The sequence below is a fragment of the Phodopus roborovskii genome, unplaced genomic scaffold, assembly GCF_943737965.1.
Source record: "Phodopus roborovskii unplaced genomic scaffold, PHOROB, whole genome shotgun sequence".
Lineage (NCBI taxonomy): Eukaryota > Metazoa > Chordata > Mammalia > Rodentia > Cricetidae > Phodopus > Phodopus roborovskii.
In genome coordinates, this window is record NW_026126469.1 from 21,013,972 (window position 1) to 21,039,989 (window position 26,018).

The 26,018-nt window shown below is 44.4% G+C and overlaps 1 protein-coding gene across 1 annotated transcript; it reads right to left on the reverse strand.

Moving 5' to 3' along the window:
- Positions 1–1,163: 1,163 nt before the first annotated feature.
- Positions 1,164–25,956, reverse strand: Fam162a (family with sequence similarity 162 member A). The gene is made up of 5 exons (XM_051191414.1): positions 25,756–25,956; positions 10,443–10,565; positions 8,545–8,653; positions 3,269–3,377; positions 1,164–1,423 (listed from the first exon to the last, which is right to left on the reverse strand). The coding sequence occupies exons 1-5, from the start codon at positions 25,787–25,789 to the stop codon at positions 1,331–1,333; spliced, it is 468 nt and encodes a 155-aa protein (XP_051047371.1). The 5' UTR covers positions 25,790–25,956; the 3' UTR covers positions 1,164–1,330.
- Between the last annotated feature and the right edge of the window lie 62 nt (positions 25,957–26,018).

The following is a 26,018-nucleotide window of genomic DNA, read 5'->3' on the forward strand; positions in this document are numbered from 1 at the left end:
AAGGATTGTAGCCGGGCGTTGGTGGCACACACCTTTAATCCCAGCACTCGGGAGGCAGAGGCAGGTGGATCTCTGAGTTTGAGTTCAGCCTGGTCTATAGAGCTAGTTCCAGGGCAGGCTCCAAAGCAACACAAAGAAAGCCTGTCTTGAAACCCTCCCCCCCCAAAAAAAAATTGTACAAATTGGTGGTATATCTTTATCATGGATTTTAAGACAGACTTCTCAGTGCTCTTCAACGGAAATGACATTGCTACATGAAGGAAGGTCCCTTAAGGGAGATCTGAATTAGAATTTACCAATATTCCAAACATGGGTTTGGAGGGGGTTCCTGAAATATTCAAGAAAAAGAAGTTTTCTAAAAACAAAGGCAGAAGTGCACTGTGCAGACATCAAGTCACTAGATCAGGGTCTACTGGCAGCATGCCAGTGCAAATGTATCTCACTGAGTCCCCAGACAGTGGCATGTGGTGCTTTTAAAATCATACCTATTATCCGAGAAGTAGTGTGTTGGCTGGCTACAATGATGTGTCATCTGTTAGCATTAGGGAGGCATGTGAGTCATTGAGATGTTTATAGCAGAAATTACCTTAATACCAGACACCGTGGTAGAACAAGGCTAATGAAACACATAGGGGTGTAAGTGCTTATTTTCAATACTAACAAACAAGGACAGGGATGGCATTTCCATACGAATAAAATTGAATTCCCTGGGAGTAAGAAAAGGGCTATTTGGGAGCCAAGTCATGAACTAGGAGGTAGCAGCTGGCCCCCAGCAATTCTATGGTGAATGATAAACACCTCAAAACTCTTGGCAGGCAGGCTCCTGTCCTGACTTTGCCAGGGTACTCTCAAAGGCTTTTCTACTTCCTGGGAACCAGTCTCCCCAAAGGCACCCTGGCATTTGGAAGGCTGGCTTCCCAACGTGGTTATCTGGGCAGTGAACCCAGCTAGTCCTTTTGTCCCTTTAGACATGGTACACAGAACAGAGAAGACCCACACTCTTTGGGCCTCAGGATTATGTCAAGCTCAGTATGTGAGTAGGGTACCTGATGCTTCAAAAAGAGTTAATATTAATTTGATATTAGTTGCCTCTTTTTCACTTTTTCTCTGAAAAGCGGGGAGGCTATGTTTTACTTGGATCAAATCGACAAAACACAGACAAGTCATTCTTTAAGAAAATTTATTTGTTCCTCTATAGCAGAAATAGGGAAGTGGAATAAATCTGTGCAAAGCATATGTCTGCAAAGTGGATCTCACATCACATTCTTTCCAATGCAGGCTTGTTATTGCAACCTTATTCCCAGGTTTTCCAAATCCAGCACAAATAATTCTACTCTGTTTTGGCCTTCATAGCTGCCTCCTCTCTCAGACGGGCTTTCTTTTCCAGGTTCAAGCTTGTTAAAGACTCATGCCTTTTTGCTGCCTAAAAGGAAACAAAATTGAAGATGGTTGTGAGCCACCATGCAGTTGCTGGGAATTGAACTCATGACCTCTGGAGGAGCAGAGCCATCTCTCCAGCCTCAGCTTCTACAAATTTTTAACATCAAGTATTTCTTAGCATTCTAGAAATCCACATGTCTATCCACAGGCTTCTGAAAGCTTCAATCTGGAATTATGAAGGAGAGGTCAGATGGGGAGACAGGAAAAATGGAGTAGGGCAGGCTCATTTCCAGAGAACGTCACTCAGGTCAGCACCCTTGCCCCTTTGGGTTCCTGTGAGGCTGGACCGAAATGGCTGCAAGGCACAGAGAGTCAAGAGTTCATTTCCTTTTCACTATGGACTTGCTCAGGGTAAGGAGATCAGTTGACAAGCGTGTTCATAGAAGAATTCTTCTTCTTTTTTTTTTTTGAGACAGGGTTTCTCTGTGTAGCCCTGGCTGTCATGGAGCCCACACTTTGTAAACCAGGCTGGCCTTGAACTCAGGGATCCACTTGCCTCTGCCTTCTGAGTGCTGGGATTAAAGGAGTCCACCATTACTGCTCAGCTGAAGAATCTTTTTAATATGTAACAACAGTTAAAGGATGTCTCTGTGTGAAAGCTATGACACAGAATTAGACATGATAGTCAAGATGTGTTCTTAAATTTAAAAGCATACACACATCCTTTAGAGTTTACTTATTTTTATTTTATGGGTATAAGTATTTGTCTGCATTTATGTACATGTAACCATATGTACATATGTGTTCCTGGTACCTGTGAAGGCCAGAAGAGGGTACCAGAACCCCAGAAATGGAGTTACAAATGGTTATGAGCTGCCATGTGGGTGCCAGGAACTGAACCCCGATCCTCTGCAGGAGCAACAAGTGGTCCTAACCACTGAGCCATCTCCCCAGACCCTAAAGTAACTGTATCTTAATAACAAGATAGTTTAATAGGTCATTTGGGATTAAAGGCGTGTGCCACCAATGCCCGGCTTAATCGAAGTTTTTATATCTTCACTGACTACATGAGTTTTGGGAAATGCATGGTGCACGTGTAGCTTCTGGTTTCTTCAGAATAAAGCACAGCGATGAGAAAGCCTCCCTCTCTCAGGTGCTCACATCCAGTGAGTTAACAGTTGCCGTTGAATGACAAACATTCAGTATTGGGGAGCAATCTACTCTCACCTCAATTACATCTAGGTTCAAATTACTTCTGTCACCAGGGAGACACATGGCTTAGGGCAAGCTGAAAAAAAAAAAAAATACTGTTTTATCCCGGTGGTGGAGGCACATGCCTTTAATCTCAGTACTTGAGAGGTAGAGGCAGGTGGATCTCTGTGAGTTTCAGACCAGTCTGGTCTAGAGAGTAGGTTCTAGGATAGCTGGGACTATTACAGAGAAACTCAGTCTCAAAAAACAAAAAAACAAACAAACAAAATTATGTTACTCATTTTGTGTGCAGGCACACATGCTACCGAGTACGTGTGGAAGTTTCAGGACAGTTCTCAGGAGTTGATTCTCTCCTGCCATCTTGTGGGATGCAGGGATTAAACCCATGTCACCAGGCCTATGCACAAATGCCTGTCTGCTGAACCCCCTCACCAGCCATTGCTAAAGCTTCCTAAACTATGGTTCCCTCATCTCACTGTAGCATCTACTTAGCAAAGCTGTTGTGAGGAACCAATAAGGTCATCACTCAGAAGAGCCTGGCATGCAGTAAGTATTGAGTCAGTAAAGTGATACAAAGTGGCTTCTCAGACCCTCCCCTTCCCAGACCACATGCACCCATCACCGCTTTCCCGTCATTGGGGACGGCATGCAGAGACAGAGAGCAGCTCACTCTTACCTTCTTGCCCTCAATAACCATATAGATGCATCCCACCACTGTCAAGGCGATCATTAAATAGCTGACCTTCACCCGGATCCTGTTCTTTGCAGCATCAAGCATCTCAAACCTAACAATAGAAAACATGATTAACACTTTTCTCTTTGAACCTGCAGCAACACAAAATGTTCTGGACATCACAAGTTAGAAGAACAGTGATGTCTGTAAACACAAAGCAGCTAGTACCTAGGGACCTCATAGCACCCTGGGGATCGCGGGCCAAGTTCATAACTCTTTGGTTTTTGTTTTTGGAGACAAGAGTCTTTTCTACTTTATAGCCCAGGCTGGCCTGGAATTCTTCTCCTCTCAAAAAGTCCTGCTATGAGCTCAAGTTATAGCAAAATATAGTCCAGAAAGAAAACAAACATGGAAGAGCTAATGTTCTTTGTGTAAATAGTCCCCCACTCCCCGACCCCCATTTTAAATTTTATGCACATGGGTAATTTGCTTGACTCTATGTCTATGCACCACGTGTATGCTATGTCTGAGTCAGAGGCCAGAAGAGGGTGTCGGATTTGGATCTCCTCCGATACAGAAGTTATAAGCCACATGTGGGTTCTGGGAAATGAACCTTCATTCTCTGGAAGGGCAGCCAGTGCCCTAAGTATGGAGCCATCTCTGCAACCCTGATTACTCTGAACTTTGATGGGGGGGGGATTAGAAACTATGTTATTAATTTAAAATATTTCCATTTTTATTAACTCATCTAAAAGTGCATTTCATAACAAAACCTATGCTTGCTGGGAACAGTGGTACAGGTCTTTAACCTAAGCAGAGGCAGGAGGATCATAGTAAGTTCCAGGCCAATCTGGTTCACATAGCAAGTTCCAAGACAGCCAGGGCTATGGAGAGAAACCCTGTCTAAAAACAAACAAACAAAAGCAAAACAAACCTTAGGTTTTATTTCAAACAATGCAAGTGTAAGTGTCTTTGTTTATTTTTCCAGCCTCTAATCTAGTGTTTTTCTCTGTCTTAAACCAGGAATATATGTGAGGTTGCCTGAGCCAGGGAAATAATCCCTAAAACAATGGTCCCTTAATGTTAATGTTGTCATGAAGGTTTTGCTAAAATTGAGCAACAGTGGGCTGAAGCCTGTGCTTTTTGACAAGTACCTAGAACGCAGCCTATCTGGTCTTTGCAGTGACTGATTGATGACCCACATGCCTTGACAGACAATTTCTCAGGTAAAAGCAAAGAGGCATAATGCGCCAGAGTCTAAAGAGAACAGAGGGCTGGGTATACAAGATGGATCAGTAGGTAAAGGTGCTTGCAGCTAAGCCCAATAGCCTGCATTCAATTCCCAGGGCCTACATGGTAGAAGATACTTCCGTAAGTTGTTTGATTTCTACACAGATGCCGTGTCATGAGTACCACCCCAAGACACTAAATGAATAAATGTAACTAAAATTAAGTTAGAGAGAAGGCTATCTATCTTTGTGATTCTGTAGGAAGGCAGTGGATTGTGGTTCCACTGGAGTAGCTAGAAGAACAAGACAGGACACAAGGAGTCTAAGTGGGGTCTCCCCAGCAGGTGTGTACGGGAAGAGACTATTTCTAAATAATGGGATTGGAAGCCAAGTGGTGGTGTTGCATGCCTTTGATCCTAGCACTCAGGAGGCAGAGGCAGGCAGATCTCTGGGAGTTCCAGGACAGCCAGCGCTGTTACACAGAAAAACCCGAAAAATAAATAAATAAATGGGATTAGAATGCTTTCTACTTCCTCCCCCCAATATTTAGCACATCTAATATTGAACATAAGCTGATGGGGGAGGTCCTCCTGTATGCTGTGACTATGTTTCTCTTATTGGTTGATGAATAAAGCTGTTTTAGCCAATGGACAGGCAGGACTTAGCCAGGTGGAAAATCCAAACAGGGATAGAGAAAGGTAGTAGGCAGAGAAAAGGATATATCATATAGCTGCCGAGGAAGCAAGAGGCTTGGGCATCACCAGTAAGCCAAGACCATGTGGAAAAACACATATTAATAGTTATATGTTAATAATTATTTTTTTTGTCTTTATTTTTGTTTCTTTTGAGCTGAGGACCAAATCCTTTCAATTTGGAGGCAAGCACTCTACCACTGAGCTAAATCCCCAAGCTTATGGGTTAATAATTAAGAGTTAGCCAATAAATAAGAAGCCTGAGCCATTGGCCAAACAGTTTATAATTAATATAAGCCTCTGTATTTATTTGAGACTAAATGGCTGCAGGACCTGGCGGGACAGAACTTCCATCTACAATAAGCAAGAGCAATGGCTTTCAAAAGCTGCCATGGAGGAGGCATTAGATACAGTGTGATGTACGAGCTGGGCCCATAGGACGGCAGGACTCAGGAACAATTTCTAAAGGTAGTGAATTGTTTAACTGCTTAACTAAATACCATCTGAGATCCCACTAAACAGAAAAACCAAAAATACATCAAAAACCAAACCATTTTAACTTGTGTGGTGGTTGGAATGAGAATGTCTTCCCATAGTCTAGGGCATCTGAATACTTGGTTGACCTGGACCAGCAGACTGATCTTCAATGATAGCTTCCTAAGGGGGAGCATGGGGATAAGAGAATAAACCAGGACAGTAGGGATCAGGAGGTCTTACATAAGCTGATGGTTTAGGCCAAGGCAAGTTTATTAAGAAGTATAGCATATTACAGACAGTTTGCAGCAGGTGGGGAGGGGGAGTTGGAGGATGGGACAGTCAGCAGAAGGCTGTCACACAATGGGATGACATCAGCAGGAAGCTAATCAAGCAAAATCATACAAAAGGAGCATGGGATATCTCAGATGTATCATAGACCAAGCATACAGTGGCCTTGAACTGATAATTCCAGTTTCTTCAGGGGAAAAGCTAGGTTCCCAGGAACCCGAAACCTTTGAGGACCTGCCCTGGGCCCAGACATAGAACTAGCCTTCTTTCGGTCCTTTCATCGGGGCCTCTAAGGGAGTCTTGGATCAGCCTGGCTCCCGGGGGCACTGTTGGGTAGGTTTAGGGGTGTGTGGCCCTGTTGGAGGAAGTGTGAAACTGAGGGCAGGCTTTGAGGTGTCAGAAGCCACCTTTCCCAGTTCACCCTCTCTATTTCCTGCTTACGGTTTGAGATGTGAGCTCTCAGCTCAAGGCTCCTGTCTGTGTGCTGCCTGTTGTTCCTACCATTGTGGACCCTAACCCTCAGGAACTGCAAGCCTGCAAGCCCAGAGCAAACTCTTTATTCTGTAAGTTGCCTTGGCCATGGTATTTTGCCGAAGCAATAGAAAAGTAACTAATACAGCAAGACTTTATGTGCATGGGTGTCTGCAACTGAAGTCTTGTGACCCTCCCACAGTGGCACAGCCTACAATTAGGAAGCCAATTATAAAGGGAAATACATTTCAACATGGCCATGACAGTTGCCACCCATTTCAAAAGGAGCAAGTTTGGTTTAAAGACAAACAAACAAACAAACAAACAAAAACATTTAGTTGGGAAGGAAATGTAGGAATTGGAGGGAAGGGCACACGTAGGTGGCTGAATTAAATAAAAACACATCATATGTATGTGTGAACCTCTCAGATAATGATAATAATAAAACATAAGAGAAGCAGAACCTGCTCAAAGCCACCAGCATAGGACAATCAGTTGCCCAAGCCCAGGGAAGAACTTTCCAGAGTGACTCACCAGGTAGTATTTTGGGTCTGAGAGATCTAGGAACCAATGACAGGGGAGACAAGGTGTGCCACAGCAAACACAAGAGCAGAAATCACAGTCACCCACCCCTCAGGCATAGGCCATCTTGTTTTCGATGGGATATTATCAAGAAACCAGGGCAAAAGCAAGAACTGGGTGCCCCTGCTATTTCTGGGCACGCCCAGTTCTCAGAAGAGGGCACTGTCACTTGGGTTAAGGAGGACTAAGGCTTTCCTGCAGAGATAATATGGGGGCGACAGTGTGTTCTCTAACTCAGCTGGCAAGAGCAGCAGAAGCAGATGTGTCCTATCTACCTGGAAAATATGTGCTGCTCAATCCCAGAGCCAGAAGATCCAGGAATAGTTTCTTGCTGACAGGGAACTTGTATGACGTCCCTTACTCTGAGGAGGATACCCACAGGGGACTGAGTTTCACTGCTGGTCAGTCAGGGTCCTTAGCACGAGACTGAACACTGAGTACTTCCACCTGAGATAGATTTGCCCCCAGGGGACATGTGACAATACCTGGGGACACTCTTGGAGAGAGTACTGGTGGCATCTAAGGGACAGAAGTCAGGGATGTTGTTAAACATCCTTCAGTATACACGGCAGTTCATAAAACCCAAAATATTCCAGTCCAAAGTTTCAACAGTGCTAGCTAAGTCTACAAAATGCTGGCTTAGAGGATCCTGAACATATCACTCAGAAATTCTGAAAAAGCTTAGATTCCAGCCGAGGCTTAAGGAGGCAGGTGAGGAAGAAACCCCTTCCTGGTTACTGGGATAGGAGGTGAGCAGAGTATGAAGAGGGAGAGGCTTATGGAGGGAGAACATCCCGCTGAAGAGTGAGAGGGCGAGGACACTTAGTTCGAAGGAAGTCAAAAGAGCTGAAGACGAGGAGGACCAGGGTCTCTGAAGAACTCCCATGAGATCTCACCTCTTTTTAGGGTCGTGGGACGGGGCCCAGTTTCTAGACAGGGTTCTCAATGTAATAGCTCTGGCTGTTTTTGAACTCACTCTATAGTCCAGGCTGGCCTAGAACTGCCTCTGTTTCCTGAGTGCTAGGACTAATGGTATGCACCACCACTGCCCGGCTGAGGCCTGAGACCTCACCTTTTAAAGTTTCCACCACTTTCTGTGAGTTCCGCCATGTGTGGGCATTTGGAGATGTTTAAGATCCAAACTAAAGCTGCTACATTAAAATACTATCACACCCAAGACTAATTCCTGAGTGGGTTTTGTAGGATGTAGTTTAATAACTACATGATAATTCATTTTGCCAAGCTTAGAAACAAATTAAAATAGCACATATTATTGTTCCCCATGTTCTTGCAGCTAGGATGTGTAGCTAAACATCAGCTGGCTTCTGAGGCCTACAAGATCATCAGTCACTAGGTAATATACTGAACAGTTTTCCAACACTGACTGTTCTGGGTACTTGCCAAAGATGAAAACATGTAGAGAATGAAGAATGTTTCTAAATCTGGTCAAAAGGTTTTAAACAGAGCACAAATACACTCTACTTTCCCCCTCAGAGACCAGTGAGAAACTCAGGCTGTGCACAACCCTCCCAGCACTCACGAGATTGTCTCCGGGATTTCTTCCACCTTCTTGAAGCGCCCTGACCACAATAGTATCTTCTTCTCGAAGTCTGTGGGTTTATGAAGTGGCACTCTGTGTCTGTAAGATTCTGTAGTGAAAACCAGGTAAGATTTTAATGTTTAAATCAAGCATCAGGAAAAAAAAATGCTATTTATGTCCTTTAGTTATCGAGTTAATGGAAACACCGAGACTTCAGGCTCATCCAGAGCTTCATGTGATGTGAATAGGATTGCACAGAATGCCTTCTTTTCTTTTTTAATTTTTTAAAGATTTATTTTATGTGTGCTCTATCTGCATATACACCTGCACACCAGACATGGGCCTCAGATCTCACTACAGATGGTTGTGAGCCACCATGTGGTTGCTGGGAATTGAACTCAGGACCTCTGGAAGAGCAGCCAGTGCTCTTAACCTCTGAGCCATCTCTCTAGCCCCCAGAAGGCCTTGTTTTCAAGTGACATTCCACAGAATCATGAGGAATAAGGTAAAATATAAGCCCTAGCTGCTATAAAATGGAAAGAATACGTAAGAAGAGATAGAGTGGAGAGGGCACCCTGAGGAAGGACGAGAGTGTGCCTGTGTCCTCCAGCAGAGTAAGAAAAAGGCTGTATATACATTATTACATGTATTACATTAGCAGACACTGGACACCATGCTGAGGAATTCACTGGATTTGGAATACACCTTTTTGTTCTTGTTTAAATATAAGCCTGGCTGGTCTGGAATTCACTATACAGATAAGCAAAGCTGGCCTGGCGCTCACAGAGATCTGCTTGCCCCTGTCTCCCAAGGACAGGTATGAAAAAGCAAAAAATTAAAACCATTCATAATGACACTACTACAGAGTGACCAGTATCCTTTAATTTGGGTATGTTTCCTCAGGTTTATCTGGGTGAGCAATGACTTAATATGGATGTACAAGGCTTGTACACACATACAGTATAAAATCTGACATATGAATATATATGTATACAAATGTATGTGTGTGTATATGTGTATATATACATATATATGTGTGTGTATATATACATATATATGTATATATACACACATATACACACACATAACATTCCACAGTAGTAGTGTTATATAAGGAACTGCCAACATCTGCATGTAGTCATTCTGAGTTTCACATCCATATATGTATGAGATACATATTTAACATCTTTATACTCCTAGCCTTTCCCGTATATAGTGACTATTGCTTAGGACAGATCCTGAATCTTGAAAAGGAAATCAGCAGGTTGAAGGGAATGAACGAGTTTTAAGTCCTTTCTATTCACTATGGCATGCAGAGCCTAAGTGCATCCCCCCAGAAGCAGCTTGCAGACAAGCACAGCTGGCACGTTACAGCTGTGCATCGCCCTCCTTCCTGCAGTGGTGGTTTGGGCTTAGGTATGCAGAACAGATATGGCTGAAGTCAGTGCCAAGTCCAAGTCCAGAATTTAGCCTCATTATATCTGACCCCAAACATAATCTTTTAATGAGAACATGAATTTAATCCCCAGGACCCACTTAAAAAAAAGCAAGGAGTGCTGTGCATTGGGGAGGCAGCGGCGTTTGCTGGCCAGCCAGTCTTGCCAAACTAAAGTGGAGAATGGTTGAGGGGGACACCTGATGTTCACCTGTAGCACGCGCACACACACACACACACACACACACAACCACCACCACCACCACCACCACCACCACCACCACCACCACCGTGCACTGTGAACACAACCAATGCATGTCCAGTAAGGAAGGCAACACTACAAGACTGAGCACGATGGAGGAACACTGGCCTACCTCTTCAGGTTCTTTTGATGCCAAATGATTCTAAGGGGTGGGGATGGGGGCTACCCATTCCATAAATGCATAAAGTAATAAACACTTACGGGTCGGGGCTTTGGGGCTTTCCTGTGGCTTGGTGCAAAATCCGTTGATCTTCTTCAAGTCAGTGTTCCTGGTAGACCTCAGAGACGAGGAAGCATTTCTTTCAAATAACCTAAAGCAATGTCCTAGAAAAGAGAGATACAGATTTCAGAGAGAAATCGGATGTTATCTCAAGAAATCCTTTAAGTAGCTAAATGTGGTGGTCCAGGCCTGTAATCTCATCAGGCAGGAGGGAGAGCTGGGAGGACCATCAAAAGTTTGAGGTCAGCCAGGGCTCTGCAGTGAACTTCAAGCCAGCTATATAGTAAGACACTGTATCCCCCTCCCTCCCCCAAGAACAAAGCACAAGTCTGTAAGTTTGCAGCTATATACATAAAATACAAATCAACTCATAAAAGTTGGCTGTGGTGACACAGTACTTTCGAGGTTGAAGCAGGAAGATTTCATTCAAATCCAAGGCCAGCTGGGGTTATGTACTGAGTTCAAGGTGTGCTTGGACTACTCTATCTCAAACAAACAAAACAAGCAAAAATTCAGCTCTCTTAGAAAACACAAGTTAGCTAATTTTGAAAATACAATATATGTAAGGTATATAAGCTATGTGGTAGGAGAGATGACTGGGTCTAAGGTATATACTTGGTGATGTTTCAAAATATAATTGCCTTACTGATTAAGAAGCAAATTTTAGCTGGATGGTACAGGCTTTTAATCCCAGTACTTGGGAGGCAGAGGCAGGCAGATTTTTGTGATTTTGAAGCTAGCCTGGTCTACAAATTGAGTTCCAGGATAACTAAGGCTGAACAGAGAATTCCTGTCTCAACCACTGCCCCCCCCCCAAAAAAAGGAAAAAAAAAAAGATGAAATTTACAGCCTAATATTTTATCAGTAAATTCTCCAAAGGTACTTTTCACAGGTGTCCAATCATGATTACAGTTTGGCAGTATTACTCCTCTATCTCTTAAAGACAAGCAGCTGAGGTTCATTAAGAGTTGAGCTAGAGTTTTGTTGTTTTTTAAGCAAAGTTGTCTGTGCTTCTTGTTGCCCAACACAGAGACCTGGGTGTTTCGGGACATGGTGGCACTTGTTTGTAATCCAAGCACCTGAGAAGAAGAGGCTCAAGGATCAGAGTGTGAGGTCATTCTCTGCTACAGAATGAGTGTAGGGCTGTATTAAGACTTTGCCTCAAAACAGTCTATCCCACCCCAAGACCCACATACCAGTTTTGTCATTTAGTGAACTGACCAGAAGTTCTACCAGCCCAGGATACCCCATTCTACCAGTCCAGGCTACCCCTCAAACCTCCTCATTCATCTTTCCTTTGTGAGCAGCAAAGGATTTTACTATGGATTGCAAGATGGTGGCATTCTTTCCTACAGCATCTGGTTGTCCATAGGCACAGGTTTAGCAGGATCATGGGATAAAAGTTTGCATGCACACACACACACACACACACACACACACACACAGGCGCTGGTGACTCCATTTAAAAGCAGTATAACGAGTGCCACATCAGAGTGCTTCCATTAGTCCTTAAATGTTCCCATCTTTGCAGTGGCTCCTGAATTCCTTCAACACATGATCAGTGGTTGTTGACAGCTCCCTTCCTCTCTGACGACATGTTCCAGACCCACTCTGAATGTTCCCACCCTAACTTGAAATTACACATTCTTCCAAAGGGATCAGGGGAACATTTTTAGAGACCCCATAGGGACATTCATGGTTTGTCATCATCGCTAAGCCTTTTTGTGTCTTAGTGAGGGTTTCTATTGCTGGGATGAAACACCAAAGCAAGATGGGGAAGAGAGGGTTAATTTGGCTTGCACTTCCACAGCATAGTCCATCACTGAAGGAAGTCAGGACAGGGACTCAGACAGGGCAGGAACTGATGCAGAGGCCATGGGGTGGGGGTTGCTGCTTACTGACTTGTTTAGCCTCCTTCTTTCCTTCCTTCCTTCCTTTCTCTTTCTTTCTTCCTTCCTTTTTTTTTTTTTTTTTTTTTTTTTTTTTTTTTTTTTGAGACAGAGGTTCTCTGTGTAGCCCTGGCCATTCTGGAACTCACTCTGTACACCAGGCTGGCCTCAAACTCAGAGATGGAGGGTCTTTTCAGTTGAGGTTTCTTCTTTCAGGTGACTCTAGCTTGTGTCAAGCTGGCATAAAACTGGCCAGCAGAGCTAAGAAATGGATACCTCCTTTAAAGAATACTTTTAAGAAATACATTTTTGTCAGCTTTTACCTTCTGTATGAATAATTTAACTAAGCAGAATTAAAAGGAGAGACATCCATAAAGTTTGATGGGAGTGGGAGAAAAGGGGAATCACCAAGTGAGGTCACGCCATGAGATAGCAGGTCCAATACAGGCCTCTGAGAGCCAGGAGAGAGCAGAAGGGCCCAGGTCCAGGGACATGGAGCATCTAGGAAGTGCCAGTGAGCAGGAAAGAAAGCTGAAGGTGCAGGCGATGAACCTGCTGGGTCCTGGCACTTCCTGGTGCTCTGGAAACAGAAAGGGAAGGCCAGAGGCCACCCTTTCGAGAGCAGGAGAGCACTCACAGCTCTAGGGTAAACATGCATTTGCTAGAGGATTAAAAGCCTGCCTGGTAGTCTGGGAGCCTCTGAGACTGGAACAGCGAGGCAGCTCTAACCATAGTCCCCTAACTCATGGTGTCCACCCCTGAATCCACATGTATAAGGGATATAAAGTTTCTTTTGATGCCTTTGTCTGGCTTGGTATCAGGATAATGTGTCCTCATTAAATGAATCAAGAAGTGATTCAAGGTGGGAAGCTCACTATGTAGCCTCAAACTTTCAATCCCTTGCCCCAGCCTCCAAGTGTTGGGATTACTGGTGTATACCATCACACTCTGCTTGAAAGCTCTGGTCTTGTCTTTCTGTCTTTCCTTCCTTCCTACCCACCCCCTCCTCTCTTTCCTTTTGTGCCCTACTGAAGATTCAACCCAGGGCCATACCAGGTAAACACTTTACATTGGGCTACATCTCTACCCATTCCCCCTTTCTCGAAACAGGGTTTCTCTGTGGCTTTGGAAGCTGTCCTGGAACTAGTTCTTGTAGACCAGGATGGTCTGGAACTCACAGAGATCTGCCTGCCTCTGCCTCTGCCTCTGGAGTCCCGAGTGCTGGGATTAAAGGTGTGAGCCACCACTGCCTGGCCTGTCTTTCTCTTAAAAAAAAAAAAAATGTTGTAAAGGATTAGTTCTAATTGTCCTTAAGTGGGTGGGTCATTAAAAAAAATTTATTCACAAATTTTTGTGTAATTTGCATATATGGTATCCGGAGAGAAGAGGGGATCAGATCCCATTATAGATGGCTATGAGCCATCATATGGTTGCTGGGAATTGAATTCAGGCCCTCTAGAAGAAAAGCCAGTGCTCCTAACCTCTGACCCATCTCTCCAGCCCCTTGGGTCAGATTTAAAAAAAAAAAAAAATTATTTTGACTCAGTTTCAGTTAATTTTGGGCATACAATTATTTTTAGCATTATTTTGTATTCATGTATTTGCCCCCCCCATCTGCTTAGCTTAGGAGTCAGCTAAAAATTGATACAAGGTCTCCCACTGACAAGCCTGCAGTCTTTGCTGCCAGGCTCTAAGGTAATGGAACATGTCTCACCCCGGGCAGGCAGCTCACATCCTTCCCTCAGCTTTTGATTTTTGCTTCCACAGAACTTAAGTGAGGCAGGGGTGAGTCCTGGGCCTTCCTTGGTCCTTCCTGATGCAGATGCATTGACTTTCCTGTACCCCATCCCAGCAGCACACCAGAGCTTGTCACCTTCCCTAGCTTTTCCTTTTAAATGTCTGCACTTACCCAGCTACCACCTCTGCACTATGCTCGACAAGCACCATGAACAGTTTTTCATTACGGCCCAGAGACAAACTGCACAGCTCGGAATGAGGTGAAAGACAAGCTTTGAGAATGGAAGCTTCCTGAAAACTGCTACACAGGTCAAATGATAAGAAAATGCCTGGGGTCCGGGTGGGGAGCCGCCAACCCCCTCGGCCTTGGCCAGCTGCTGCAAAAACTGCCGCTGTGGCTGCTGGTGTTCCCGGCTGCTGCAGAGAGAACAGGACCAACCTGCCTAGTCTCAGGGTTCACTCATTTTTCTCCAATAAATGCTCTTCAGATCACAAGGTCTTACACAATCTTGGTGGTTTTTATGTACACAGTAACAGATTTTCGGGGTCCTTACCCAATACATTAGAGCCAGACCATGTGGCCAGCACTGGGGCCACCGAAAGTGCCTGCTCATGAGACCCCACTCTTTTCACTCCAGGGTCTGATCAGCGCAGCTCTGCCGCAGCCTCGGTGACCGCCTTGGGGCAGCAGCTGTACCGACACCAAATGAGACCAGCTGCCACTGCTGTGGCTTGTTTCCTCATTCTGAATGTGGTGATGCAATATCCAATATGGCAGCACCAGGGCTGACTTGAGGGGGAGCAGGGAAAAAAGTGAGAGCGCATGGCAGGATGTGTGAACTACGGCAGGCTCTACACAGCTCCTTGTTCCCAGTCACTTAAACGCAATCTTTACAGCACCCTTCAGCTAGCCCAGGGGCCGGAAGTCCTGACCGGTGGTTGCCAAGCTGTGAGGTGTGAGACCAGGCTCTGAGGCTCTTCATCATTCTTCAGTGGACACAAAAATAAAGCGCACACTGCTGAGATCCTCACAGCTTAGTAGAGCCTGCTTGAAACAGCACATAGCTACTGACCAATAGCTTCTCTTCTCACACAGGGTCTCATGAGGCAGTCCAGGCTGGCTTTGAACTTACAGCAATCCCCCTCCGTGCTGGTTTAAGAGAATAAACCATCGCACTCATGAGAAATGTGCATTTTTAACAACTCCTAGGGTGTAGGATCTCTGTTGGCAGGACTGCGCTTTCAGAACCAAGTACTGTACCCGTCAGTGGTGGTAAGACATACATAACAGCAAATTTACCACTCCAACCACTTTTCAGTGCCTGACTCAGCTGTACCGAGTAGATGCAGCTAAACCAGGGAGCCACTGGCTTAAAGGGCCCTGTAAGGACACACCCCACACAATGCTGTACTGGTCCTCACCAGACAGACTTTACTCTCCATACAGAAAATGGGGTGAAGGCAGAACTCGTTTCCTAAGTGACTTCTTTCCAAAGAGACCAGAAGACTGATGGCCACTTACTCAGGTCAGCAGCCACAGAAATTCATTCACCCAGCAGATGATAACTGAGTATATACTATGTGTACGTACAAGACACTTTTGACAATATATAGAACAGGGCTGGAGTGATGGCTCAGCTGTTAAAGGCTAGGCTCACAACCAAAAACAATATATAGAACAAATAAAAATATGTGCCACATTCTAGTGTGAACACACACTCTTATATGTCAGAAGCTAAGTGCCAGAGAGGAAAATATGAATGAAGGGGGCCATCAGGATATGACATATATGTGTTTGAAATGAGTGTGTGATACTTTAGTCAGGAAAGTCTCTTTGAGAAAGTCACTTGTAGCTTCAGGGACCACAAAGTGGCCAGTGGCCAGTGAAAGGAGAAGGGAGTAAATGTTGGGAGAGAAGTAGAATATGAAGTCAGAGAGGCACCCAGGCCAAAAGCGGTGCTAGGGATTTGAAGACATTATTTACCTAGCTTAGAAACATCTCCCCAACCTTCTTTACTACCACTTCATACTATATGACAGAAACTTCTACCTCTCCAAAGGACAGCTGCTAATGAAAACATACACACATGTGATTATTTATACACACTAGAATGTATAAATAATTTTTAAATGTTACTACTGAAAATGGTCGTGAGCTACTGGATGAGATCATGGTTTTTGATTTTATAATAAAATGAGAGCACAAGCAAGCCAAGTTTCATTAAGATTTTCCTTTTTGGTCCCTGAGAGATAAAACACATTGCCCCAGATATAAGAGACAGAAATTTTCCATTCTCTGGTGGATCAAAATTACAAACACATGAAACAAAAGCAAAGCAGCCCTTTCACCCTGTGGGCGCACTTGAAGCCTTGGCCGGCCCTGGCTGACCATTGCTTGGTCCCCAGAGCCCTAGCAGGAAGTCCAGATGGCGGCTCATAGTGGCCCATAGGCTCCGATGAGCAAATTGCTGGTTACTTTAATGCTAGAGGTTCTCAACAGGTGTGGTGGTGCAGGACTTTAATTCCAGCACCCGGAGGCAGAGACAGGCCGATCTCTGTGAGTTCGAGGCCAGCTAGTCTACAGAGAGAGTTCCAGGACAGTCAGGACTGTTACACTGAAAAACCCTGTGTGTGTGTAGTTGGTTCCCACTCAGACATACACAATGTAAATCTGCACTATGAATGAGATGAGATGAAGGTTTTACTCGAGACTCAAGACACCCATCTTCATTTCAACAGCTGCCAAGAACTCACCATGTGATGGGCACCTGGAAACTAATGCTGCACACGTGAAGTGCTTCTCAGGAACTTCATAGAAATGCAGATTCTCAGCACCAGCTGCAAACCTTCCTACATTTTTAAAAAATATCTTTCCACAGGACATTGTTGCCTCAGAAACAGCTTCTTCCAGCCAAAGTCAGTATCTACTGCCAATACTTTTCAGGATTCCCAGTGGTCCTAACATGCAGCCTCATTTCTTCACAGTCTTCAGTTCTTGCTTCCAGTTCCTCCCCTGGCTTTCCTTCGATGACTGTGATGGAGGCATGTAAGCCAAATTTCCTCCCCAGGTTGGTTCTGGTCAGCATTTTTACATTTACATATATATTTAAATTTTAAGTTTGAGTATTTTGCTTGCACAGATGCACGCGTATCATGTGCATGCCTGATGCTCTCAGAGGTCAGAAGAGGACATCGGATCTTCTGCAAGTGGAGCGGCAGTGGTTGTGAGCCACTGTGTCGGTGCTAGGAACTGAACCTTAGTTCTCAGTAGAACGGGTGCTCTTAACTCCTGAGCCACCTCTCCAGCTTTACTAGACAAACTAAGGCACCAGGACACAACCGCAAAACCTAACACCTTTGTCTCTGGTTGGGTTCAAAGTCCCTTCACAAAGCTAATCCATTAAGTCACAGCTCTGCCAAATCCACCAGCCTCTCTTTATTGTTAATGCTCAATTCATTCCTTCAGATGCTGGAATCCCACAGGAGTGTATCCGCAGAGCAGTCCCTAACACAGGACATGCTGTGTGCATGGTCCTATAGCTCTATCTTCACATGGCCCTCGGGGGTGGGGGGAGGAGCTTTTGTTCACACCTCTGTTCCATAGCACCCAGCTCCCCTCTGAGTGTCCCACGATGGATGAAGGAAGCTCACTGTACAGCCCTGAGACTATTTGCCCAACCACCTCATTCCCCTTTTCCTCATGTTCCACACTAGGAACTTCCATGACCTTGGCTGGAAGGAGTTGTTTCTGAGGCAACAATGTTCCTCTCCCATGTCCCAAGGAAAGAGTTTTCTAAAAAAAAAAAAAAAAAAAAAAAAAAAAAATGTGTAACTAACTAGGTGGTTCTCATATTAGCCCTCAAATGCCTGTTTAATCTCTTTAAAACTGCTGATGCTATTAACAGTTGTGACAGGAAAGGGAAAATCTGAGGATTTTCTGTGTAAATCTTGTAAGGAAAAAGGAGATACACATTATCCCAGGGGTAGCCAAATCCTACGCATCAGTTAGTCAATACTATTTTTTAAAATTTATTGAAATTGTATGTTAAATTTTATAAGTGCTCAGTAGACCTAAGAATGAGTAAGTTACAGAAATTACGTATTCCACAGACAGGCATTCTAGTCCACAAAACTCACAGGAACAGAGAGTCACTGACTTAATTTCCATAGAAGGAAAGTGAGCTGCCCCAAATGCTTGTAACAATGAAGCAATCAAACCTTTCTAAAATGTGCACTGAGTTTTTTCCAGATCCCACTCAGTGGCTTGGAAATTCACACCTGCAGCTGTTCTGACAAGGGATGGACGCTTCCTGGCTTCAAACCCTGATCTGCACTGCTTCTGTATGCACCGCTGTTTCTGGAGCTGACTGCTAGGTTGCGTTAAGGACACTGCTTTTATACAGGCTTCCCAAAACGATGTGACAATACCAAACCAACTCACTCTGGCTCTGGACATTATGCTCCCCTGCTTCCCCACACCTGAGAATCTTTTCATCTGCCCACTACCTTCTTCCTGCAATAAGCTTTGCCAAATGTGCAGAGCAGTTTGAGCAGAGAGAATAGTGTTTTAGGGACAATCACCAGTGCAGAAAGCAGGGCAGGCCTGAAGAGAAGGCAGAATTGGGCAAAGCAGCCGGAGGAGAAGGCATAGGCGTGGAACCCTCCTACAGGAAGCATGTCCACGCTGCAGCCCAAGTAGATGACATGCAGCAAACAGGAGAGCTGTATTTCGGGGAAGAACCAGGAGATGAGAAACACAACAGAGGAAGGAGAATAGACAGACACTGAGTTTTGTAAGCTGGCTGAACTCCTAATTACCATTTGTAACATTAGATCCATGGGAAAAGTTTTCTGAGTTGGAAAAAAAAAAACCTGCAAATTTATAAATAATCTTTGAAACCTGGCCAGTTTTTTAATAAAGGTCTTAAAATGCTACTAGGATCTCATGGTCAAGTATAGTGAGATGAAGCCATTTCTTATTGCCCTCACCCCCACCCCACAGCCTGGACACTCCCAACAGCGGCTGTTTCAAACTTTGTAGGCTTCAGCTGCTGGCTTTCACTTTATGACAGAAAACAGGCTTCCAACGCCATCCGTTTTTCACCCTTCCCAGCAGGCTCAGAAGAACACAAATCCCTCTTTCTGATCTAGTGACTCCTTCCATCTGGGACCCTCCTGAGTGACACTAGATGTCATCACCTCTATCTCCTCCTTGTCCACTGTCTTCTCCCTGCCAGACAGCACAGACCTATCTTAAGAACAAAACACAACAAAACCACCTTTACACTACAAAGGTTTTACAGAGAATTGAGGGTGCATCAGGGTACAGTGTAGATGTGGAGGCCCTGCCTGTCATAGCCCCCAGAGAGGGCTTGTTGCATTTCTTTCCAGACTTTATTAAAAAAACAGTTTGAGCACAAGAATCAGATACTGTATCTCAATTATGGCAAAAAGCTACAAATACTATTCCTGGATATCAGAAATACCTGGATTTAATCACAGTCTGTCTCAGTCTGTCTCTTTCTCTCTCTAGGAACTCACTGTTGCCCAGGCTGGTCTTGAACTCATGGATTTAAGTAAACTTCTGGTCACAGCCTTCTGAAGCTGCACCTGCCTCTATAAACACCTGTAACAGTATTTCTGATCATCTTCTAAGAATCAGACAGTGCAAAATCAAAGAGCAAAAAAACCCCCTTAAAGTTCGTTATATAAAAAGTTGTTTTCCAGAAGGCAGAAGAAATTTATGTAGTTCAACCAGTAGACAGCAATCATTTCTGTTTCATACCACAGTAAAACGGAGGATCCACTATCTTGGAGAAAATAGTAACCATTTTTTTTTTTTTTTAAAAGATTTATTTATTATGTATCTGGTGTTCTGCCTGCATATACACTTGCAGGTCAGAAGAGGGCACCAGCTCTCATTACAGATGGTTGTGAGCCACCATATGGTTGCCGGGAACTGAACTCATGACCTCTGGAAGAGCAGCCAGAGCCCTTAACCTCTGAGCCATCTCTCTAGCTCCTTAACAGGTCCTATAAATAAAATATTCACCTTCCTTTCACAGGTTAAACAAATGACTATGAGGCATATATCTTCGCTTCACTACACGGCACTCACATTTCTTCCCAAGCACATCACTGAAATGCTCTAGTGTTCCCCATCTAGCTGAATCAATGTTTTACATTCTCATCTTTAGCCTATTTCCCCTACCCCTCTCACCTTGTGGCCTACTTTGCAGTCTACTTATCTATCCTTCAGGGACTCAACCCCTCCCTCCATTATCTACCACCATCTCTCCAGTCCTGTCCTACTAAAGCAGCTTGGGAGGAAAGGGTTCACTTGGCTCACACGTCCCAACTATAGTCCACCACTGTGTGGTATCAGGGCAGGAACTCAGAACAAGGAGGAGCAGACGAAGGACCAGAAAGCATTGGCTTCCTCAGCTTGCTTTCCTATACAACCCAGGACCACTTGCCCAGGGTTGGCACTGCCCACATGGGGCTGGGCCTTCCCACATCAATCATTACTCAAGAAAATGCTTTACAAACATGGCCACAACTGAAGTTCCCAGATGGCTCTAGTCTGTCAATTTGACAAAAACTAACCAGCATGTTTTCCCTTACCTCCAACGTCAATGATCTGTTTTATTATTTTTATTTTTACTTATCTGTGTATGTATCAGAGGACAACTTGCAGGAGCTGGTTCTCATCTTCCACTGGAAGGGTCCCAGGGATCAAACTCAGGTCATCAGACTTGGTGGCAAGTGCTTTTCCTTGCTGAGCCACTTCACCAGCCCCATCTATCTCTTTTTGATCCTCTCTTTCCCACTTCTTATTCTTAAGCTATGCCAGACCCCAAGGTTCTGCCCTACTGTTACTGTGTGCTACTGTGGAAGGATTCCCCGTTCTACTTAAATAGCTTCACAATAATGGCTTTCTCATCTCCATAGGTCTTTAACTGAGAGATCTCATTATCACCCATGAAAGTACCTACAGCACAGCAATACATCTCTGTCCAACTAACAGCTGACAGGTCTTTGAGCACATTCATGACTGTTTTCCTGGCTTCCTCTGTGTGTGTGTGTGTGTGTGTGTGTGTGTGTGTGTGTGTGTGTGTGTGAGAGAGAGAGAGAGAGAGAGAGAGAGAGACTTACGGCAAGGCCTTATGTTGTTCAAGCAGGCCTTGAGCTTGCAATGAATCTCCTGCCTCAGGCCAGATTTTAGGATAAACAGACATGTACCCTATGCCTGCCTTCCACCTTTCTTATTTCTAACAAACATGTCTGCAGTTCTCCACATTTGAAACTTACAGATCCCATCTTAAAAAAAAATTATTTTGGCCGGAGAAATGACTCAGTGTTAAGAGCACTGGCTGTTCTTCCAAAGGACCCAGATTCAACTCCCAACATGACTGCTCACAATCATTTGTAACTCCAGTCCCAGGGATATTATGTCTTCTTCCAGCATGGCATGCATGTGAGCACAGATATACAGTCAGGCAAACACTAATGCACACACAATATAGTATCTAATTTGTTTTTTTTTAAATTATAGGTATGTGTGTATGTGAGTACAAGAACCTGTGAAGATGAGAGAGGGCACCAGGTGCCCCGGATCTGAAGATACAGGTGCTGAAAGATGACTTTCAGGCCTCTGCAGGAATAGCAAGCAGTCCTAACCACTGAGTCATTCTTCTGGTCTCATCTTAAATATTCCATGACTCCTAATCATTACTTTCCTCAAGGCAACTGTTGCCATTTCCACCATCACCTCACACTCAGCTTACTGTAGCATCTTCCCAGGTTGCAGCAATGCACCCTGCACACAGTTGCTTGTTAATTTTCCAGTTTAAAAAAATGATTTATGCTTTGAAGCTTTTTTTTTTTTGGCCAAATTCATCTAGTTCAAACTCCTTACAAGCTCACACCCTTTCTCCTACTGTCTCCAAGGTAATCTGAGTTTTCCTTGCTGCCTTTCCCTCCCTCACACCTCTCTAGACTTATAACTACCCCTCCTTTTCGCTCCTATCTCTCACTATAGCTCTTTCTGTTTCAATGAAGCCTTCAGCTGATAATCCTATCTCATTAAACTCTCCTTTTCTCTAAATTCTAAAGTCAGCAGTATACTGGCTCTTGAGAGGAAAAAATGAGCAGGGAATCTCTGACCCACAGTGTTTATCAGTAACTCTCACTGCAGCCAACTCTCAAGCTGCCAATATGACATTACCACTTTTGAAGTTGGGGGGATGTGCACAATGCCAGCAGGGCCCAGCCCAGCAGCACTCACAATCTGCTCTGTAATCTAGAGCTTAACGCATGCTATCTGCCCTCCAGCTGCATTTGCGTGCCTTGGTTTATACACTGTAATAAACTAGCCCTTGGAAATGAGCAGTGTGTGGGATGCACAGTATCCCACACACAGTATCAAATAGAAACCTGTTGGCACCACCTAGCGCAATATAAGCCAAAATTGGAGTAGTTACAATGGATGTGATCTCATTTAGGGTTGGTTAGCAAGAACAAATAAAAGAACAATGCAGGAGCAAACTGGAATGGAAATAAAATCAGAGTGGCAGCCGGATATTGGTCATGTCCCAGCTTTGCGCCCATGTGGCCCTTAGCAAGTAAATTCCCTTCCTAAGCCTTCTGTTTCTTCCTCCAGCCAGGGGTGGTGGTGCACACTGGAAACCCCAGTACTTAAGAAGCTCAGGGTTCCAGGGAAGCTGGGCTACATAATGAGACCCTGTCTCAAAAAGCAAAAAGTAGTGGAAGTTCTCTCATCTATTTAAATTAAGGGATTAAGTGACTTCTACAATATTTCTTCAGTGCTCTGGGATACGGGTTAAGAGAGAGAGAGAGAGAGAGAAGAAGCCATGATCTTCTCCAGTGGTAACAGCAATGAGAATAAAGTCATTGTAAAAGCTGACAAGTCAATGGAGCACAGGACAAAACTTTGCTAAGGTATGAAGGACATTCTGGTAAGTCCATTCATTCTTTTGACCCAATCACCCTACTGAAAGATACAACAATGTCTTAGAGCTGGATCCGTGGATAAGAGAGCTTGTTTGTCATGCAAGCATGAGGGCCTGAGTTTGACTCCCCAGTGCCCATGTAAAAAGCCAGGTGTGGCTACTTAGTGCTGTCCCAGCAGCACTGAGTGGTGGAGACCAGAGGATCACCTGGGTCTGCAGGCTGCCAGCCTAACTCCAGGTTTAGTGAGGGAATAAAGCAGCTAGAACAGGACACCTTACCTCCTTCTCTGGCCTCCACACAGACACAAAATGTGCTTGGGAACATCTGCATACACCACACATATTTAAATAAACATACAATGTTTCAAAAGTTTTAACAATTTTATTCAGCTTTCCGGAGAAAAGAGATGTGAAAACTCACCTATTTGCTCAATCCAAGATATTTCCATCAAAGCAACATGTACTAACAGATACTGGTAAGTGCTGAGAATTTAGTAAATACAAGATAAAGCTGGTCCCCACAGCAGTGTGGGAGAGACCAGCCATTTAGCCTCCAATTCTTCTATTACTGCTCCTTACAAGAACCCGCACTGCTCTGAGAAATGGATGGAAGCCACAGTCCCTCTCTCTTACTAGTACACAATCATAAACGTCAGAACGTGATTTCAGAGGTTCACTAGACCTCTCATCTGTGATGGTGTCCAAATATTGCAAGTGACAACTTTGATCTGCATCTACAACTACATCCACACAACAATAAACAACTATACTTCTCTCAAGGGATTTGCCAAGATTGCCAATGAAAGCTGTTAAAGCACAGCTCTACTTCATAAAAACGAGGTATCTAAAACTTCATTCACCCAGAAGAGCACCTTATCCTGAAAAATACTCTGGATAAGAAAATAATGCCCAGATTAAATTCTAACTTTGACCACATACTTAGTCAATGTTATTTATTGAAAGTCCATTTGAGTATAAAGTATACTCCCACTTCACAAACATATCAGTGTTTCATGACTTTCAGTTCATATTAAGGAAACCATGTGAGTTCCAGGCCAGCCTGGTTAACACAGTGAGTTCCATGCCAGCTGGGGCTACACAGTGACTATCTCAAAACAAAAAACACACACACACACAAAACAAAACAAAACAAAACAAAACCAACCAAACAAAAAAAGCCCCACCTGGCTGTGAGTTACTTACACATGAACATATCCCAGTAAGCAGCATCGAAAGCATCAAGGAATACAGGTAACACAAAATCACTGCCTCTCTTTGGTGCTCACATTTCTGGTTTATTTAGCTCTGTGACTTAGGTTTAGTTGTAAAGACAGCAGGGAATAATAAGACTCAAGGAGGCTGCTGTGGGAATCAGATAGTGTTATGTGAAAGAACTTAGTAATAAAACAGGTAAAGTAAATCATTGGAAGGTGCTCATAACACAGATCACTTGGAAGCAGTTGCTCACCACATCCTTGGTCTGCTATTAAATGTTTCCCTATCAGAAGTAAAATAAATTGTTGCTAAATTGTGCAGGGAACTTTGTCTTGGTTGAGGGCCCAAAAGCAACGTTCCAAAGCATCAGAAATCTGTGGACACGCTTTAAATAGATTTCCGTGATGTGTGCTTCAGTCTCACATCTAAAAAAGTAACTACTGTCAGACTTTCTTCAAATATTAAGTGGTTTTTGAATAACTTACAGATTGTTGATTCTTTTACCCGTTCTGCTGAAAACTTTATAATACTTAATAAAAATGTACACAAAAGATTTTAGATGAATTAGATTCTAGCTGATACAAATCAAAAGAAGTAATAGAATGAGGGCTCTTTCTTTCTTTAAAGGGTGTAAACAATGCTGTCCCGGAGGAGCATCAGTAAATCTAACCTTTTCATTAGCTATTCCTCAAAAGTATGCAACTATTCTACATTTGCCATTCTTTGAATTGCTTCGATCGCATTTACAATGTACATCTGGTTTGCTTCAACAGAAAAACGTAGGTCTATTCTTTCTTTAAAAATTAAATAACTCTTCAGTAATTTGATGCCATGGAGCAAAGGATCATTATATATCGTGAAAGTTCATAAAGATGATGAAAAGGGTAAGTTACCCACTAAAGGCCCTCAAGATTCAGGCTGCAAGGCCACTGATTTCTCAACTTGGTAATTCCAAGGCTCTCTAAGATTTCCCCAAGGCGGGATACGTTTTCTTTAACCAGACTCCAAAACACCCAAACGCTCCAATATTTTCTAAGAAAACAGGCTACAGAGATTGCATTAAGACATTTTCCCCTAAGAAAAGCAAAGCACCTAATCGCACCATTGTTTAAAGCAACGTACTCCCACCCACATCTTAAGAAAACAGTTACTTGTGTTCTGTGAGATAAACTTTAAGTCCCTCACCTAACGAGGGAGGGACAAGTAGCTGAGGAGGAAGGCTCAACTAGAATAACGGATGGGGAAAACAGGGTGGAAAGCGTACGTTATAGAGATAACTCTGAGCAGGTGCTCGCAGGAGGACGAGAACCAGGTGGAAGCATCAAGGCACCAACTTAAGGCGGGAGTGGGCTGGATGAGACCCAGGGTCTCGGCCGGCCTCCCCACGTCTACCTAGCCGCTGCGGTCCTCCCACGGTTGCAGTAAGTAGGACACCCCTACCGGAGATGCCCCCTCCTGCCGCCCGCAGCCCCGCATCTCACCAGCCGCTAGGCGCAGGCCGCGGAGGCTCCCCATGGCCGCCTGCTCCACCGACGCACAGCACCCCTGGGCGGCCGCGGCGCTGGCGCTCAAAGTCACCGGGTGCCCGCGTGGGAAGGGCGCTGGCGGGGTGGGCGGGGCGGGCGAGCGTGACGCAGCGGGCGTGAGGGACGTGCACGAAGGGTGGAGGACGTGGCCAGGCGCCTAGCCTGCCCGGGCACGGAGACGGAGGGGAAAGGGTGATGCCTGCCAACTGTGAAGTGCT

Bases quoted from the DNA above. Each gene is read 5' to 3' on its own strand.
- Fam162a (XM_051191414.1), bottom strand. From the start codon at position 25,789: ATGGGGAGCCTCCGCGGCCTGCGCCTAGCGGCTG. The intron at 10,566-25,755 runs GTGAGATGCGGG...TCTCTTTTCTAG, and splicing joins CGGCCTGCGCCTAGCGGCTG to GACATTGCTTTAGGTTATTT. The intron at 1,424-3,268 runs GTAAGAGTGAGC...GTTTCCTTTTAG, and splicing joins TGGTTATTGAGGGCAAGAAG to GCAGCAAAAAGGCATGAGTC.